Source organism: Seriola dumerili, unplaced genomic scaffold (genome assembly GCF_002260705.1).
Source record: "Seriola dumerili isolate Sdu_G_001 unplaced genomic scaffold, Sdu_1.0 BDQW01000800.1, whole genome shotgun sequence".
NCBI classification, from domain to species: domain Eukaryota; kingdom Metazoa; phylum Chordata; class Actinopteri; order Carangiformes; family Carangidae; genus Seriola; species Seriola dumerili.
The window spans coordinates 283,441-303,148 of NW_019175055.1; the positions used below are offsets into that span (position 1 = coordinate 283,441).

General features: G+C 41.4%; 2 protein-coding genes across 7 annotated transcripts; both read right to left on the bottom strand.

Annotated features, from left to right (window-relative positions):
- Nucleotides 1-54: 54 nt before the first annotated feature.
- On the bottom strand, nt 55-4,436 carry LOC111237025 (zinc finger protein 616-like). Of its 4 annotated transcripts, none has more exons than XM_022765972.1 (2): nt 4,269-4,436; nt 55-3,851 (listed from the first exon to the last, which is right to left on the bottom strand). In XM_022765972.1, the coding sequence occupies exon 2, from the start codon at nt 3,824-3,826 to the stop codon at nt 2,231-2,233; it is 1,596 nt and encodes a 531-aa protein (XP_022621693.1). In that variant the 5' UTR covers nt 3,827-3,851; nt 4,269-4,436; the 3' UTR covers nt 55-2,230. The 4 variants fall into 4 exon arrangements, with proteins under 4 accessions (XP_022621693.1, XP_022621691.1, XP_022621692.1 ...); XM_022765970.1 differs by having other exon boundaries at nt 55-3,854; XM_022765971.1 differs by lacking the exon at nt 4,269-4,436 and adding an exon at nt 4,175-4,263 and having other exon boundaries at nt 55-3,885.
- A 2,529-nt stretch (nt 4,437-6,965) lies between these two features.
- LOC111237018 (TBC1 domain family member 22B-like) lies at nt 6,966-18,912 on the bottom strand. 3 transcript variants are annotated; one of them, XM_022765961.1, is made up of 14 exons: nt 18,612-18,912; nt 14,900-14,956; nt 14,393-14,582; nt 14,117-14,294; nt 13,099-13,266; nt 12,747-12,817; nt 12,339-12,467; nt 12,133-12,198; nt 11,247-11,361; nt 10,954-11,060; nt 10,795-10,870; nt 10,579-10,706; nt 10,363-10,458; nt 6,966-9,570 (listed from the first exon to the last, which is right to left on the bottom strand). In XM_022765961.1, the coding sequence occupies exons 1-14, from the start codon at nt 18,665-18,667 to the stop codon at nt 9,442-9,444; spliced, it is 1,566 nt and encodes a 521-aa protein (XP_022621682.1). In that variant the 5' UTR covers nt 18,668-18,912; the 3' UTR covers nt 6,966-9,441. The 3 variants fall into 3 exon arrangements, with proteins under 3 accessions (XP_022621682.1, XP_022621681.1, XP_022621680.1); XM_022765960.1 differs by lacking the exon at nt 14,900-14,956 and having other exon boundaries at nt 14,117-14,291; XM_022765959.1 differs by lacking the exon at nt 14,900-14,956.
- Nucleotides 18,913-19,708: the final 796 nt, after the last annotated feature.

The following is a 19,708-nucleotide window of genomic DNA, read 5'->3' on the forward strand; positions in this document are numbered from 1 at the left end:
TGCTGATGAGACCTGCTCACAGCTTCTGAAACTGAAATTTGCATCACACCCACAAACAGCTAAATGTATTTATTTTTTTAAATATGGAGGGAATATCTTTACATAAAAGGTTTCATGTTGTATTACTACTTCAAGTACCACAATCAGTCATCATTGTCATTCTGCAATCAACCCAATTTTAAGAGTGCAATTAGACTTTCATATAATGTACACAGGAACTTACTGACAACCCAGTTTATCAGCATGGAAAACTTCACAAAATCAGTAGGAAGAAAACAAACAAAACATCCCTTGAAAACTGTGAAGTTTTAATAATGTTATCTATAAAGAGCCATAGACTCATTTACAAAAGACCTTGAAAAAGTAGAAGATTCAAAACCTATTAACTCATGTTCTATATTTTCACAGTTGCACTTTTAAACAGTAGCTGAAAATCATTTAGAAAGAACAAACAAAACAAAACTCACATTGATCCTTGTTCATTGATCAAAGCACTTATCACACATCACAGACACACCAAAGGGCTGTGGCTGCCATCAGTCTATCTATTTGCATAGCTAGGTAATACCACCCGAGTTCAAGCCAGCTAAAAAGACAGGCCATGATGAAAGGCATTGTATTGGGTATAATCATCCATAACAACCACGTTGTTCAATAACTACCACATGTTGGAATCTCAAACAGCATATAAAAAGGCTCAGTCCATCTGTCCAACCTTGGTGAAGCACTTAGCAAATACTTAGCAAATACTTAGCAGTCTTGACCAAAGAACTGAACCTCCATCCAGTATTGTAACCAGTGCTACAAATACAGTGCAAATGCAAATACTCAGGTCCAGCAGACAACAGTGACAATCCAGCCAGTGACACACCAGAGTTCCCACCAAACTGCGACTTATTATTGCCAAAACTGTAAGACAAATAAGTAAAATACAGCAGAAGACACAAGAGCTTCCTTAGCCGAAGCACTCCAGTTGTGTGTCGTAAAAATAAACTCTAGCAAAAAGGATATCTGGCAGTGCTTTGGCTGGAACGTACCATGCTAATGCAGATGGCATTGTTTTCCAGATGTTCTTAGTCCCACTGTAAGGAAACAAGGTCCTGATCTGTAATACATATCAGCTTGTCAGTAACACAAAAATATGAAGGGATATGCAAGACTCAATTAAAGCAGCATACTGGAGTTTTTGCATGTTTTCTTTTCAGTGTATTTCACTAAAGACTGAAAAACTGCCTAGACCGAGGTAATCCATCCCAGTAAACATTATGATTAGTCAAAGTTGTGTTATTTTCTTGCTGTAATAAAGCTGAGACTGATTAATTAATTTGAAAACTGTTCATCAGAGGTGCACACAAGTGCTTGTGGGATGCTCTACTTTGTCTTAGAGTAGGCTGCCAAACAACACACACACAATCCTTTTTGCAATGTCTACATTAGCTTCTTGGTGGACTGTCCCATAAGCAGCACTTTAACACACTAAAATGATCAGTTTTCAAATACATTACAATTCAGTGATAACATTACACATTAACTCCCTAAATGGTCTCTAATGGATCTCACACAAAAATTATTTATATACTGTATGGAAAACAAATTGAGTGAGTTTCGAGAACAGTGGTTTCTCAAACTTTTTGATGTGAAGGACCCCTAAACTGACACAAATTAGGGCAGGGACCCCAGTTTGATAAGATTTTGTCTCAGGGTCCTCCATCTGATGAAATTTTTAGAGGTCTAATTAGAGAGAAAATAGGCATACATTCTGTCATTGTGTTACTTATGAATGGAATTATAGTGAAAATAAATTATTCCCTTCTTGCTGGGGACCCCGGGTACCTTTTCATGGACCTCTGGAAGTCCCCGGACCCCACTTTGAGAAACACTGATCTAGAATATAGCAGACATTTGAAAATCTGAAAGGAGCTATAATTTGCTTAAGTTAATGGTTGGCAGTAAAGTATGTGATTTATAGTGAAAAGGCTAAATAAAACATGCAAAAACTCTGGTATGGTCCTTTAAAAACTATTTTCCTTTAACCCTTGATGTTGATGCGGATAAATGAAATCATTAAACCAATTAAACAAACAGCGTAGATATAACAACAAGATGTTCTAAATGCTGAGTGAATTAACTAGTTAATCAACAAGAACTTGAGATACTTCAAAACGGTCCGCTCTCTAACCCTTCAAGGCAAACAAAAAAAGGCAATTGCTGATGACATTCAAAGTGAACCTCAGGCTTTGCTGGCCTGCTGTGTGTAGCCCTCTGTGATGCTGTCCTCCTCCACCCTGACTCGCAGGTGTTCCTGACAGTGTTCTAGGAAAGAGTCCAGTGCTGAGAAGCCCTGCTGACAGGGCACACAGTGGTACAGCCTCTGCCTCTTTGAGCTGGGCCATTTACAGGTGTCCATCTCGTGTGTGCACACACTGCACTGCCTCCTCTTGATGGAGGACTGGTGAAGCTCCATGTGTTCCCTCAGCTGCGACTGCAGAGAGAAAACCTCTGCACAGGAGGGGCATGGGAACTCTCTCTCCTCCTCCTCCTCCTGTACTTCAGGCACTTCCTTGCATCTCCCAGGATCACTGACCTTGGTCTCTAATCTGGCCACTTTCCTGGGCCTCCCTGGACCAGCCCTAACAGTCTTATTATCTGCTAGGCTGGTTTTTGATTTATTTGGTCTATTTTCTGATAAGTTGTAGTCTTTGGTGGTACATCCTACAGACTGACTTTTGTTTTTGATTGTGGTGAAGCTTGAGGCTGTGTGCTGTCTGTAATGTGCCCTTAGGGACAAATGATGGAAGAAAACTTTGCCACAGAACTGACATGGATATGAGTCTCTTCTTCTGCGCTTGCTCATGACTGGTCTTGGTTCTCTCCTAATGTTTTTCTCTCTGCTGTGCTTCTCTTTTCTGTGCACATAGAGCTTAGAGGTGCTTCTGAAAACCATGTCGCAAGAGCGACAGCTCAGAAACTTCTTCTTGGATTTTGGCCTTATATTTGGATCTCCATTCACACTGGTATTCTCTCCTTTCCTTGTTTCTCCACCAGTACATTCTCCTTTGGTCTTTTGTCTCTGTGGATCCATCAGCCGCTCCTCGGTGTGGTTAGTCTGTTCATGGCGTTGCAGTCCAGCCTCAGTGCGGAAGGTCCTTGGACAGAATTGGCACACGCTGACAGCTCTGCTGCTGGGCCCTGGGGTGTCTGAACAATCAGAGCGGGTTGAGTCTCCCTCAGAAACTGGAGGAGAATCATCTGGAAGGCTGCTGGCATCAGCTATATCTGATGGGGATGGTGGTTCACTACAACCAGCCTGCTGATGGTGCAGCAGAGCCTGCTTCTGGCTAAAGCCTCTCCCGCACGGGGCACAAGCATAAGGGCTACTGTCCAGGAGGTGAGGCTGGCGGTGAAGTGACTTGTCCTGCGGCCTGCTAGGGTCTAAGGTGTGAGTTGTACATGCAGGGCAGGGAGAGCTGAGCCGTGAGTCTCCATGACAAAGTTCACACTGGGAGGAATCACGATCGCACTGATGTAGCTGTAGGGACGACTTCAGGGAGAACTCCTGCCCACAAGAGGGACACCGGTGAGGTTTGGGTAATGTGTGTTTTAGTTCCTGGTGATGCAACAGATCTGCTGCATAAGGGAAGCCCTTACCACATTCTGGACAAACATTTGTGGGCAGGTGGGAAGGTCTCGGCCTCTGGTTCCGTGTTTGCTGTTTGGTGTCAGCCCGTGCGATGAAGCTGGCAAGCCTGGACAGGGTGTCAGCTGTCGTCCTGGAGCGGCTGAACGACTCCGGGGCCCTTGTGGTGCTCCAGCTGACTCCATCCATCCTCCTCTTTCACCAAGCTCCTCTCCTGCTTCAGTGGAGACAGAGGTTTAGGTCATGAGCTTGGAAAATACAAAATTACAAGAACCAAAATAAGAGGTTAAAACATTCAGCAGTTTATTGTATTTAAACTGAAAGGTACGGAGCTACTGTTGCCTGACAGAGAAGTGCAGTCAGCTGCTAATCAAGTTTGAAATGGAAACGAGAAGCGTGCCTTCTTGTTAGCTTGTTCCTTTTTCTTACAAACGTATTATCAATTATCGGCAAAATAATCAGTTAAATAACAGCTAAACAGCCAGCAATCCTTTTAGTGAGAAATCTGAGCTACATGAGCTCACAAACGTTACGCACCACAGACTGGCTTCGTGTTTGGCTAACGGTAGCTCGTAGCTAGCTGCGCTAACAGGTTAGAAACGCTCACTTCCCTTCGCTAAAGCAGCTTTACCTCGGCGCTCGGACAGAGGCGGTGCGGCTATTTCATCCCAAACAGGCTGCAACCCGGGCGGCGCGTCGTGTTTACGTTTAGCTTCATTACCACAAAACAAAATGACATGGCTGCAAAAGTGAAACCGAAGTTTGTGTGGGGTTGGTGGGGGGTACTTCCAAGTCGCAAACTGACCTTACGTCACCCATTGGTTTGTGAGCTGCCGTTTTGAAGCGTCAAGTTTGGCTTAATGGACGTCGCCATCTTGGTTTTTTGGAGCCAGAAGAAACCATATTTGGATGAAAAGGTGGAGCTGGGGAGGAGTGAGGGGTGGATCTGACCCGTGTCCTCGAGGACACCAAGTACGCCCACCCGCATCGGCAAACTGACGGCAACAGGCTCCTGACTGAGACGTGCGAAGATGCTGCTAACACGGTTAGTTTTCACAAATCGAGGTAAACTAACTGTTAAATTAGTCTTATAGGCTAATTGCATACATCCAACATCCATTTGGCAAATATCATATATGTGAGGAGTAACTTAACTGATGTTATAGTAGTTGAAGTTAGCATGTGTGCTAACGTTAAACTGTAAAACCATAGTGTAAAACGTATTCTACTCTTGTGTTTTAAATTGGTTCTGCAGAACATGAACAGACTTCAGAACAGTTTCTCCCTCAAACCGTGAGTCTGCTACAGGTAAACTGTGTCACACACTAAGACTGATGATGAGTAACGGCTCCTGGACTTTTTGCACCTTACCTCCATCACTCATGGACAGCTGCAATAGCTTACAGTCCTGTCAATAGACTGTTGCACTATCCTTACTTAGCTATGAAGTATTAATTTTAAATGTCTACTATAATTTATACTTGTTACTAAATAAGATTTATCCACCTCTCTTTATTATGTAAACTTGTCTTGTGATGGTGAAGTTCACCTGTTCCTTCATTCACAACTGTATTTTATTTTTAATTTGTCAGTTACAGTTGATTGTAAATAGCACACATTATTTAATTCATCCATGTATTACTTTATTTTGTACATCTCTCCAGTGGTGTAAATTGTTGAAATTAATGCAGTTTTAATGTGAAATAAAGTTTTTTATGAAGCTTTGCTTTGTTGATGGTTTTTATGGAGCGTGTCTGGTATGAATTTTAACAGTAGCAGCACGGTATAGAAATTACACAATACACCGAAGTTTTTCCTGAATTTGTAATTAATCACAAGACTTTCTATTTTGAACAGCTGGTCTGTCCTCTCATCAGAGGAAGCTGAACAGGAAGTGGTTTTCTAGCATTATCATTATCATCATCATCATCATCATCATCATCACAGCTCATTTGAAAACTAAGGATGTCCATGCAGTCTCCTTTGTCCATAAATGAGGTCCCCGTCTGTTGGCACCAGTCATTCAGTTTTCAGTGTGGATACCTTTGAATGAAAGTAAAAGACAAACACTTTAGTTCAGACATGGTGGATCACAGTTAATCACATACCAGCTGTCAGGACAGGTGCATGAATATCTGCTTCAGTTGAGGACTCCAGTGTATGAATTTACAGTATTAAATGACAAACCCCTACAAGATAATGTTCTAGTATACATTGTGTATTGTACTAAATACAATAAGATACCAGCGAGAAGAGGAGACAGAAAATAAGTTAATGAGATAAATATTGAATGTTTTGCTGTATGTAGGAAAATTCTGTCACCGACTGATTTTTTCTAATAACACGAGAGTGAGTTAATTGTTAAACTATATTTATCCTTGTCCTGCAAATGTTTGCGTGTTTGGGACCAGGTATGGTTAGCATAACAAACACTAAGTTATCCGCTAGCTAGCTAGGTTAGCAAAGTGCATCCGTGATTCACATTAACTCTAATATTAATTTGGATGTTAACTGTCTCCCTTTCTCCGGTCAAAGCAAGATTAGAAAACACACTAGCTTTTAGGGAGCATCATACACATTAAAACTGTAGGACGTTCAGAAAATAAACATTTACTTACCGAAAAAAAACTGTATATCAGCGTCTCTCCAGACTGTTAGCGCCGAAGAATGAGCCATAATTACTGTGAACCGAAAACTCATTAAAACTAACAGCAAAACTGTCAATGCAAAATTCCCACTCCACCGACAAATATTGAGAAATAATACAAATTTAACACAACTGATTCAATACGATGCACACATGAGCCAAGCTCTCCTCCGGTGACTGCACCCTACAGTTCACACTTTCAAAATAAGAGTCTCAAGAAGGTAAGAGGTAAGGTAGGTCATAAAAGTTCCATCTTAGAAGTTATCATCTATATGGGGATATAGTGGTATATCTTTGGTATCAACTTCTGTTAGGGCGTGTGTGTGTGTGTGTGTGTGTTATTTTGGCCAGTCAAAAGGCTTTTTGAGGGACACCTGCAGTGACTGAGGTCAGTGTCAGGATGAGTCTCTACAACATGAAAGGAACTGAAAGTAACGTCCTTTTTGCAGATTGAAACGTGAGGAGTGAAGTACACGCACCAAGCAGCAGGCACATTCAAAATATCTCCAGGAATTAGTATTATCTCATTTCCAAGAGGTAATTTTTCCTCTGTAATTTTTTTAATTGAGCTTTTTTTTAATTGAGCTGCTGTTGTGTTTATTTCTCTCGTTGATTACTTGGATTTTCTGAAATAAAGGAGAAAAAAAACAGTCTGTACACATATCAAAACATAAATTCATCTTGGCACTTGTATAACAATCGTTTAATATAAACAGAAAGTTAACATACAGCAGGTACTGTAATAATTGAATAATTATTCCTTTAAAAGCCTGAAGCCAGCACTGACTATTGAAGCACAGGTTGTATTAGCCAGATAACGATTGGCATGTTATTGTTGAAAAAACAGCAGGAACACTTCTGGAACAAATCAACACATTTTCATTTTGTCAACCTTTAGTTATCAACATCATGTCTGAGGACACGCGACCTTTACATGAACACAGCATGGAGTGAACAACACCATCGTGGCAGGGAAACAATCAGTCATTGCACCTGAATGAAGAAAAACTACCACAAGGCTAAGGGTATACTGTAACTCTAACACTCACAACATGACATGTTTCAGGTGAGCAAAACAAGGAGTACAGGTGGCTCAATAATGCAAAAACCGACAATGAATGAGCTATAAACATAGATATAAGATATAAAAGGTAAATGAAAGTAAGACTTTTCCAAAAATAAAAAAAGGTCTACTTCAGTACCACAGTGTCTTTAGTAGCATTTCACTCAATATAATGCCATGAAGTAACTCAGACTTCAATCTATGGTTGAAACAGCGCATTTCAGAGGGACTGGATAATTTCTGGACGTGATTTAAGACTTTTCATGAAAGATAAATTTCTTGTAGTTGACAATAACCAGGATAACAGCCAGGCATCTGGTCCACAGTGATTTTAAATCCTGATTTTCACATGAAGCAAATGACTGAAGCAAAACCCCTTATACACAGCTAATGGTAGGAATGACTGAGTGTACCAAAGGCTAATGTTTGTGATTCTTCAAACATACATTGTGTCATAATTATCACTGGTAATGAAGGTAGATGAGTCATAGTAGCACGCACACACAACAAATGCAGTTACAAATAAACACAGGAGATATGAGAGCACCCTAACCTGAACCTGAAACAAATATAAAACACAAGCATTAATGACAAAGCATTGATCCATGTTACATTAAAAGGATGGAGTACATTACAAATGCTCATAACAAAGGCATCATCATGTATTCTGAGCTGCACTGTGTCCACAGGTAGGATGGTGTGACTAAATGTCTTCCAACAAACATTGACAGGGGCACTTCCTCAATTTTAAAAAATATCTCAATTATTATTTAACAATTATGCTAAACTGAGGAAATGGAACATTTTTATTACTTGTTATAATATGTAGTTTTTACAGTGGCCACAGGTTTCTAATTAGATACTTCACAGACTATCATAAGATCATTTGTAAGACATCTATTCTCTTTGTTATGCATAAAAACTGAGTTTTGGGAAAATCAACACAGTTGCTACTGATCTCATCTTGTGCCACAATCTCTAACTAAAACTGTATTTCAATTGTCTAAAATATAATAAAAGTTAGATTCATCTAAGTCAGTTCCAACATGAAATTATATCTCTTTCAACTGACATATGAACAGGGACATTAATCCAGAAGTTCTCACATTTTCCTGATCTATTCAGGGGCAGTAAAAATATTACTTTTACCATTGTTGACATATGAACTGAACCTAAGAGCCTCAGAGTTTTTCCAAACAATCTTTCCCAATCCCAAAAACTCTTCAGGACCAGGTAGGCAAACTGATACCAGACCAGTTTCTCCACCTTCAACCAAAACAGTACCTACTATATGCTACTCTTAGGTATTTTACCTAAATACAAACCAAAATATCAGAACTGGCAACTAATTAAACTGACTGATTGAGGCCAAAACTCGGGACTTTGATGAGCTGATTGTACAGTGCAGATTTGGTAACCCTGAACCAAAATATACTGTATGTCTACTCACAAACAAGCTCTCTTATCTGAAAAAGTGGGGGAAACCCGAAGTCCAGTGTCAGACTAAATCAGTTTGAAAAGAGACAAGGTTGTTGTTGCCTGGCTTAAACCAATTATTTCTTTCCTTGTAAAACATCTACTAAAACAAATCTGCAAAAAAATAGAATCTGTAGATACCATCTTTCACTAAGAGGATGATTTCACAAACATTCATCATCCCTTTGTATCACAGCATGTACCTCTGAGTGTACACTCCACTTGAGAGACAATCAATGTTGCATGACCAAAAACAGTACAAGTAAACCAAAATGGCATAGCTGTGGTTATTCATACTGTAACAGTCCACTGATACGGTGCAGTGCGTCGACTGCAAATAGTCTCATAATTACTGAGCTCTACGGCTGCACCATAAACCCAAATCCAGTGTGTGATACTCGGCGGACTTCATTTTCACAGGATAAGTTTAGTGGCTCTGAGATAACACCCTGCAGGTCTCCTGGAGCTGCACTTGAATACATCAGTCTCTTCCAGGTCACCGCAGAGACAACACTTTCTGGCCAGAGCATCTCAGACAGTGTGAGTCCATCCAGTCACAGTCTGGTTCCATCTGGAGTTTAAAAGTACTGTGTCTGCTGTGATGTGGACGCCCCGGGTCTATCTCTTGTAGTGGCTCGGTGCATCTGCAAACATGTACTTCAGTCTGTAAGCTTCAGCCAGGAGGAGACCCACTTCCTCGTTCCCCCAGTGGATTGTGGGAACGTTCTGCAGTAGCATGAGAAGGCCCTGAAAACAGAAAATTATTTCAAGACTTCTACAAGGTAGCAGTTAATAATAGTTTACATAGCATTAGAGTAGAGTTTACATAACATTTCAGGAATACATAACGTATGTGGATTAGTTTGTAAAATCTAGTTTCGAGATAATGGAATCAGGTGTTCATGTACACAACGCATACCTTGTAACGATGATTTAAGCATCAGCTAAATCTTTCATCAGAGAAACATTGAGCTACTGCTGCAACACAAAGTATACTAGTTAAGCTAGCTGTGAGCTAGTTAACACAGTAGGTAACTGATCCAAACATTGTCCCTTTAACCTGATAACTGCGGAGGATGTGGTTGTGTCAGATCATATGACCTCCTAAAAACATGGACATGTGTTTCCCAACTTTTCAAGTGGAAGTGGGTGAAATTGAGACACAGAAAATTCAAGACTGAACAAAAAACATGTAGTAAACGAAGGACGAGCAATCAAGCCTCAGTGGAACTGATCAGCTGTCCTATCAGGTTATTTTCTGTCAGTCATGTGTTTTGAGAAAGGGAAGTTCAAATGAGCAACATAGAAAATCCAAGTGTTCACATCCAATTCAGTCATGTAAAACCTGAAACTGACCTCTGTTGTTTAAAAGAGGGCAATTCAAACCACATCAATTCAGACAGATGCATTTCAAAATAAAATCTTTAAACACTATCAATTCAAGTTGCTTATCAAAAGGTTTCAGTCTGTCTTTGCTTCAATAAACCTGTCTTTACAATAAATCTGCGCCTGTGTGAGTAACGACAGAGACAGTGGTACCTGAAAGTCAACCATGGAGAGAATTTCTTTGCGCCACTCAATGAGGAAAGCAGCACAGACGTAGAGGTGGAAATGGGAGAAACCCTCTGCTTCAGCCTGTGGAAAACAGAACAACTATGACCATCAACAGGAACACAACACTTGAACCCAGTAAACTGAACAAACACTGTGTGATGGAGCATATTTGCAGCAGTGGGAATGTGCTCTCTGCTCTACCTGGTAGGTGTCCCAGAGACGGATAGTGCAACGAAGGGGCAGTTCCCTCATCAGAAGATTGTTCATCCACCGGAAAGCAAACTGCAGGTACTCCACCTCATACTTCTTGAAATGATTGTGAATGTCCTCTGGAGACAGGCAAACACACAGACACAGCCCTCTATCACATTCTGTACGTATGAACTGAAAGCATGTCACAGAAAAAGATCCACTTACCATCTATCCTGCTGACCAGCTCCTCCAAAGCTTTCACTTTGTTCTGGATTCCTGGCTGAGCGAAGGTGTAGTTGTCCTGAACGGTAAAATCATTCATCAGTGACCGGGCACATTTTTATTGTTTTATGTTCACTGAGGTGTTTGTGTGTATGAACAGACCTGTATTCCATCCAGCAGCTTGCTCATGCACCAGAAGCTATCAGCTTCGATGTTTCTCTGGGTGTCCAGAGGCAGCGCTGCCACCTCAAAGTTCTCCACGTCCTCCGCTGCAACAACACACAACACTGAATGATACAGAAATCGCCCGACTCACATAGAGGAAAATCTGCACAAGATGCTGAAAGCGCCTGTCTACTGAGGTTGGTAACAACAGTGTATAATATAGGCACATAAAACAGATCAGCACCAAGCTGACATAAGTCTATGCAGGAATTTTCTCTCCAGCAACTTACTGACAAACTCAGACAGGAAAACAACAAAGAAGGGTGTGACCAGATCATTGATTCCCTGGACGTAGCCACTGGCTGGGTGACGGATGGCCCAGATAAAGAGGATTCGCTCAAACACCTGAGGGAAAAAAGACAACAACAAAATATTAGATTACCTCATTTACTATGACACTGGGATCATATCAGATTTGTAACTTTCACTTCCAGTTATTTTGAATTACAGTGTTTCTTTGGTCCAGTTTTTACAACAGTTTCAATGTGTAAAACTCTAAATGAACAGACAAACTGAGTACAGATCACTGAATCAATGTAACAGCAGTTTCTCCTGATTTCAACATCACCCTGATGAGCATCTGATTACTGTCAAAGTACTATGAGTGAGTGTTTAATGTTGCACCTCCATAAAGTTTAAAGTTAATGTCTGTCCAGACTCATTTATATGTAGTTAAGACTTTGAAGGAATTTAATAAAAGGTCTTGAGTGTATTTTGGCCAGCAAAGTGTTTTTGCTGAACATTATGACATCACAGTGAAGTTGACGTTTGACCATTGTCATAATTAGCAAATTAATTCTTGAGTTATGGTGTTTTATGAGGTCACATTGACCTCGATCTTTGACCACTAAAATCTTATCAGTTCATCACGGTCCTTGGGCCCAAAGATATCTGGGTAGCCCACTAATGATCCAGGATTCTGCTTCAATCTTTATTTGACAGATGAACCAAAACAAACTCAAACACAAAAAAGCAACAAAGTCTGGGTTCCTGGTACCTCGAAGAAGACACCATGAGAAAATGCCTTTACCAGTGGTAAATCTCTCTGCAACAAATGACCCAGTAGCCATAAACCATTATGAAGTGCTCACACACTGTTTGTAATTGTAATCTTACCTCTTGGACAACAGGCTGCTGGAACAGGGGGATCAGGGGGTTGGTTCTTGGAATGTCGATGTGGATCTAACAGGAAGAAAGATTATGGGGATGTTACTCAAAGCAGATAACCGTTTCCTTTAAAATCATAATAATGGTGTTGACATATCGTTAGACAGATAAATAGCAGCAGTCTAAAGGCCTGTTAACTCAAACTGTGGTATTACCTGTCTGTATGTGTCTTTATAGTGCTCATCTGTTCTGGAGTGGTAATACTGCTCTATAAAACCAAAGTATTCTTCTCGCTTCCTTTTCAGCACCAGCTCTCTGCGCTCCTTGTTGGCCGGCAGGTAGCCCTGTCAGAAACCAGAGACAGAAGAGAAAACACAGATGAGAATGAAACTTTATTTTTTGATGACGTGAACAGTTTCAGAGGAACAGAACAGGCTGACCATTTGAGATAAGAGAAAAGCGAGATAAGGTTGCCTGGAGGGATAAGCCATTTGACATCATGTGAGCATTTTCTAAAAGGCATGCAACTGGCTGCACAGAGGCTAGAAAATCTAACTTGGACTATTGAGATGAGGCTTGGTAACCAGCAAAGATGCAGAGAAGAAGAAAGTCAGGAGACTTACAGAGAGAAGTCTCCATGTGATCGGCCTGACTTCTCTTGGAATTCCTGACCAGCTGTGCTTCCGGAGTTCCTCTGTAACAGCACCGAGCAACATATAAACACACATTATCAACACAAACCACAGCACAGATCACTGAAACAAATGTTATGTTCAGCCGGCTATAAACAAGCGTTAGCATGTTATACCACTGTCAGAAGGCAGACCTTCTCCTTTCTCTAAAATGACTCACTGATGCAGGTTAATGCATTCAGACAGACCTCTGACATGGGTTTAACCCACTTCAGTGTGTCGGTCCTGCTCCATACCTACAGTGTGAAAGTGTGTGGCTGTGATGTTTGTTCTCATGCTGTACCTAGATCAGTGTTGGGACTAGCAAGCAGATGCTTGAACTTGTCCAGCCGACTCTTCTCCCGCACTGTCATGGGTGGAGCCCCTGACGCGTTCTGGTCTGAGATGCGAGCCACCAGCGGGATGATGGGACGAACTGGGAGTGACTGCTGCTTCTGCAGCGTGGAGCGAACTGTAGAGGGCCATGCAAGACAAAGTAGCAAATAAAAACTTTATGTTACAAAGTGTTTTAATAAATAATATTAAAGCCATTAAAGTGGGGCATGATATACATGTTTAAACTGGAAAATCAACAGATTCTCCATGTTTTTAAATGGTTACACAAAAAGCATTGACCATTAAACCCCAATAGAAATATATGCACTAATCTATTTATCTTCACAGACCATCCTGTAGCTCTTTTATAATTTAAAAAATGTTGTCTTCTTGTTTATAAAGTGTGAATGCAATCTTTTTCTGTGAATTTTGAAATTTATGTTGTCCCTGTGAAACTTAACAACCACATAAAATAAAACAAATGAACAAAAACTCCATAAAACAAGAAAACAGCACACGAAATGGCATCTGCACATTAAGAAGTGATCTAAGAGGTGTTATTGTTTATGAGTCACGCTGAACAGTCTGGCTGTAGCCTCCGGGTCCTGCTTGCACAGACTCAGTGGGAGACTTGTCAACAGAGGTCCAGGTGACCCGTGAACATGCTGACTATTCACAGCAATCTGCTGGACTGATGAATAGCCTGACGCTCAGGACATATGGTATTATTCATGTGTGATTCATGTGGGCTTTAATTACTCTTAATTTACAGTTTAAGATACACTGTTAATACACAGCACTACTGTGTTCATGGTAATAAACTCACTGGTAGTTTGACCAGAGTCTGAAAACACATTAGTGCACATGGGGATAAGAGCCTCAGCAGTCAGCAGTGTGACGTCCCTCTTGTCTGTTATTATCTTCACTATGAATCACTTGATAAGCTGCTCAGTAGGTCTTAATGCTGCAGCACATGAGCCACGTACCTGAGGACGAGTTGAGGTGGGCCTCACTGTTAGACTTGACGACCTTGCCATTGACGTGCTCGCAGTCTGCATCTTCCTCCTGAACATCATGGAGGTTTTGAGCGTCTGAGCCAGGAGAGGCCAGTCTGTGTGAGGTCCTGCTCTCTGTGTCACCCACCTGATTCTGCTGCTGCTGCTGCTGTGAATACAAAGGAAACACATCAGAACATCTCCTTTCGCTTCAGACCAGCTCAATGCCTGCAGCTGCTTAGTGAAAAAACTATGTCTTGTAGCCACCTGGTTCTGTGTGGATGTAGAGTGCAGGCCTGATGGCAGGGATGAAGCTGGGGCAGGGGACCCGAGGAAATCCTCATCTTCCTCATCGTCAATGTCCCAAGCATCGTTGGTGCTGCGGGCGAACTCGTGGAAGCTTGAGGCCTTTTTAGACTTGAGATTGTTGAACTTGGGCTTTGTGTCTTTGGGATACCTGCAGGGGGACCGATCCAGAGATCAAGAGAGTTGAACAGTCTCACTCATGGCAGCACTAGTAGCTTATTATACAATGAACTTTAGGAGATGAGATCACCAAAACAAAAATAAACGAAAACTGCAAATCCAACAAAAAAGGGCAATAAAACACTGCAATTCTCAACACAGGCACAGAACTAGTGCATGCAATCCACACATGTTCAAGTCCTTGAAGCAAACAGCTGCAAAACAAGGCTGAAAATGGGGGCGACACAAATAAAATGCATCCATGTGGATAACATGACGCCATGCAGTCCAGCTACGTTGAGCACTCACGTGCGTCGCAATCGCGGGTCGAGGGGTGGGTGCTGTGCTCCATAAACTGGTTGTACACTGTAGAAGATGACGTAAAATGCTGTCACCTCTGTGCAGAAAAACACATGCAGCTTCCAAGTCTTTGACCAGGCTAGTGCTAATAGTCAAAGATTAACCTTTCAGAAGATCTATTAGTAATTATTGTTCAGAAAAACGTTGGCTGACACATTTCCCCTTGTTTATAAACTGCAGTCAGTAATTTGATGATTACTTTAAAGGTCCCATATTTTACACTTTTCCAGTGTTTTATTTGAAGTGTTGATCCATAAGAAGATATATCTGTGGTTTTAACCAAAAACAGTCTCAATGTACTTTTACATCTTCTCTCTGAGGCTTCTCTCTGAAGCTCAAGCACTAATATGTCAGTGAGCCAATCAGAAGAGAGGCTCTGAGTCTCTGTATTGATTGGCTGACTGTTTTCTGAGTGACTGAATAAAAATATAGTAGATTTAAAATGAAGAAAAAAAAAAACATCCTGCAAATCCTGCAAGGTTGGATAGTGGGTCCAGGTGGGCGGGGCTTGGGGCATGGCTGAGGGCAGTGACTGCTTTGATGTGACATCACAAAATAACAGAATTCCTGACAGCTTGTTTTAAGGTTCAGTTTCTGAATACAGGCTGTGTGCATTTCCCTGTGGACTGAGCGCTTTGATACTTTCACAGTATTAATATAGAACCTAGACCTGCTTTATAATCAAAAGACATGGAAATCTCATTTTATACAATATGGGACCTTGAAAATCAGTAGCATCACAGATGGAAATGACACTTGGCTACCATACACACTGTGTCCAGTGTTATTACAAGGAAGGAGATGGATAGTGTGAATTTCCACCAACAAAAGCAAACCATACAAAGGAAAGCAACGGTTGTCTCCGAACTCAAAATTGCAGTTTGGGATTAATTTGAGATTTGTGTGTTTCTGCATGATTTTGCAAAGCTTGAAACACAGTGGGGGGAATTTTATGAGCCACAGACATGAGCATATACAGCCTCATATTCTGCCTTCCATGACCAGGATGACAGCTCAGTTCTTCCCTCTAGTTAAAGAGCCCTAACCCTGTCTTATTTAGACTGTGCTGTTTTTAGTGAGTATTGAAAAGAACTAGGGGACAGCTTGCAGAGCCCCCATGTTCATCACCACCCTGTGCTGGGCATTATGTTCAGCGGATGTGAGAATCTTAATGCTCAGCTTCTTTCCAACTCTCTGGCGACACAAAGCACATTGAAGAGTCGCAGGACGGGATCCGGGCCAGACCCACAATTACCAACAAACACTCCTTTCCTCATCTCCTTTCCTTGCAGCCTTCTCCATCACATTCACACTTTTAGATATTTTTTCAACAAATCAGAAATCACCGGATTCAGTTGCTTCATGCCCACTAGTAAAACTTCAGTTAGAGCTGTGGTTACACAGCGTGGGAATTGAGGTGCGTGTGCATATCTGTGTCTGTGTCAACAGCACAAATCAGATATTGGTTACAGTCTTGTAATCAAATAATTTACTTATAAATCATCCATTCACTTTTCAGACTGACTTTGTGAAACTGAGTGGCAGCTTTTGGTCAAAGTTACTGGGAGACTGATTGTTGCCTGTTGAAGAACACTTTTCCTTCTGGTGAGGATTACGTTTACAGATTGGGGGATAATGGAATTTTCTATGACTATTCTCTAAATATAACATCACCGATTATCCAAAATGTTTCTTTAGCAATAAATATCACTACTAGTACGTGGACTTCGTGGTTTCTCACACCTGAGGCTGAGAGATATCAACCTAATTCATGTCATTTGCATGAATAAACTGACAGTAAGCCTGGTGGCTGAGAACTGGGCCTGCTGATTATCTGGCAGTGCCAGAGTCTCTTGTTTACCAGCCTCAGACTTGTTTTATCAGGAGCGGCCCAAGGACAGGCAGTGAGACTAGCTGCTCGCTTTCTTGTTCAAACACATGTTTGTGTTTGGGTTTCCAGCCTTCCGCCCACCACAGTTTGAGAAAGATCAGTGTGTGTGACAAAGGCAACAACGCCCTCTCCTTGGAGATCCTCTCCTCTCAGATTTCCCAAACGCACTGCCCTCCCTCCCACCCACCCACTCCACCTTCTCTGCCTGGCAGATGCATGGAGCCAGGGCAGGACAGCCACTCAGTCTTCATAGACATGAAGTCACACAAGTCAATAAAGATATAAACAAAAGCACATATGCAGGAATAAGTTATGTGTTATGATGAGTTTAGTGTGCAGGTTGAGTAGAATAAAAAAAGAGAGTATGGGAATACCTGCAGATACTCAAAGACAATTATAACCTACTACCATGATGCCAATTGAGCAAACAGTACAGGCTGGGACTGGCCTGTTTATGCCTCTCATCTATTACGATTACATTCAATTCACAGTGGTAACCATACATTTCTCTGACAAAACACTTATGTAATCTTCACAGACCCTTTTACCTTCTTGATGAAAAAACAGTCATTAGCTGCACAAGAAGAGATTTTTGTTTACCAAATCGTGACTCTCTGGCATAATCCAAACAAAGATGGCTGCCAGAAATGAGAGATGAATGTGAACCAAAACAAAAATACATGTATTTTATGAGTAATATTTGTCTATATTGGTATTATAATGTATAATTTTATATTTTCATACAAAATAATGCAATAAAATGTTTTGTGTGTTGTACAAAAACATTAAAGACATACACCATTTCTAGCTACTTGGATTAGGAAACAGAGAAATGGGTTAAAAATATTTTTTGTGGTGTAGAAGATGGGATATTTTCATCCAGATATTTAGAAGAGCCTTTGAGGATTTGGGGATGCCTTCAGATCACCTGTAAGTCTTGTTGAATGACCTTATTATTATGTATAACAAGGTTAAATGACCCGGTTACACATGAGAGCCACCAACTGGGGCTTGAACTAATTTAGGCCTAAATTACAAACATTGGTCTATGTGCTGTCTCCCATAAATAACATAATACCATTTTCCATAACACATCATATAATCTCCACTTTGTAATACTTGTTTCCCTTGTGAACCAAAGATGAACAATGACATGACTAACTGCTTTTGAGGATGAGCTGCTGGTCATCTTAGTCGACAATAAAACTGCCACAAAAAGAGGATGTGTTTCATTAAACTTCTGATGACTCAACTAACAAAACCCCATTATGAGATTACAAAAAAAAAAGAGAGAGAGATCTGAGATTACTGCAGTGACCCAGTCTCCTTCTCTGTAGCTAGCTCATATTGTGTGTCAGCTCAGACAGAGAGCATATGGCGAGCGGTGCACGGACTGTGACAGCTGACACCTCCACCCCGAGAGGAGAGAGATGGAGGTCTGTCTCTCTCAGCTGACACACACTCAAACAAAACGGTAGAGAGGTCTGTGAGGTCCAGGAGCGAATGTAATAAAACACACAACTACAATACGGTCAAGTAATGACTATTCATTAGGTATTTGCAGTGATGTTTTAAACGTTAACGTCAGTTTATCAGCTCAGCTTTAAGCTAATATCCCTATACACTTAATTATGAGTTGATTCAGGCTAAAATAAGCTGTAACCGTTGGTGATATTTAATACGTTATTTTACGAGGATCCCTCTGAAACTTACTAAAGGAACATAACTCGGTGCTGTTTCGATAAGAAAGAGAGAGTTACGAAAACCCACCTTCCGGGAACCTTTGCGTTTCTCCTCCAAAAATTGATCCTGTTCTCGGTGGCCATACTCGGATAACACAACCCCCTTCAGACCGACACCGACACCGGGTCCTCGCATGAACAAACCACAGGGGGAAACCGTTTCCGTGTTTCAACGGCGACAACTCAGGCCGGCTCGGCTCCTTCTGGTCTGCCCCCTCATGGGTTTAAACGGTCGAGAGATAAAGATATTTAGCTTTCAAATGCGATGATGTGTTGTACGGAACACTGGAAGCCGCCATCTTGGAGCACAGCGGCCGAAGTGTGCGATTGGCGGGAGGCTCGAACAGGTGCAGTGTGGTCGGCCAATAGGGTAAGCTAGTGAAGTGACGGTCAGGGATGCTCGCTCACACGCTCACTCTCTCTCTCACACACACACACACACACACACACACACACACACACACACACACACACACACACGCGCGGGAGACGGTTGAAACCTAACACTCATAGGGGACAGTTTGTTGTTCTGTGGTAAAGGTGTCGGTGCAGCCATGTTGATGCCTGCATATTGTTTATATGTTTGACTTCACCAGGCGGGTGGTGAAATGGCTGCAGAGGTCTTCCCTCAACAGAAGGGCTTTGGGCCCTTGTTGTTGGGCACTGGCGATGTTATTATTTCCCCATACACCCGGAAACCAACCAATGCTGAAAGGCTGAAATTAGTAAGTTGATTAATTGATTAGAGACGGACTGACAGTCACTTTTAGATGTGGACTATGCGCCAAAAATACTAAAACTGGTAGCCCACCTGCTTCTCACATGTGAGTATTTTCTAGTTTCCAAGTTTTTGTAAACTCAACATGTTTGTACAATTTCAATATGTAAACTTGGGCTTCAGGGATCAATAATGGCCCTTTTCACTGTTTTATTACATTTTACTGAACAATCAATTGATTAAGAAAATCTTCTGCCTTGCCCAAGGTTTTCTGTGTGTTCATTACTTGACACATAGAAAACAATGAAGCTATTTGATCAAATACAACTCTAAAACAAAGGAGCTCAATATTAACTAAAACAGTTAAGGTCATAAAAAGAGACTTTGACACAGAGTCCACCAGAGTC

Bases quoted from the DNA above. Each gene is read 5' to 3' on its own strand.
- LOC111237025 (XM_022765972.1), bottom strand. From the start codon at position 3,826: ATGGATGGAGTCAGCTGGAGCACCACAAGGGCCCCGGAGTCGTTCAGC.
- LOC111237018 (XM_022765961.1), bottom strand. From the start codon at position 18,667: ATGGCCACCGAGAACAGGATCAATTTTTGGAGGAGAAACGCAAAGGTT. The intron at 14,295-14,392 runs GTGGCTACAAGA...TTGTATTCACAG, and splicing joins CTACATCCACACAGAACCAG to CAGCAGCAGCAGCAGAATCA. The intron at 9,571-10,362 runs GTACCACTGTCT...TTCTGTTTTCAG, and splicing joins TCTCCATGGTTGACTTTCAG to GGCCTTCTCATGCTACTGCA.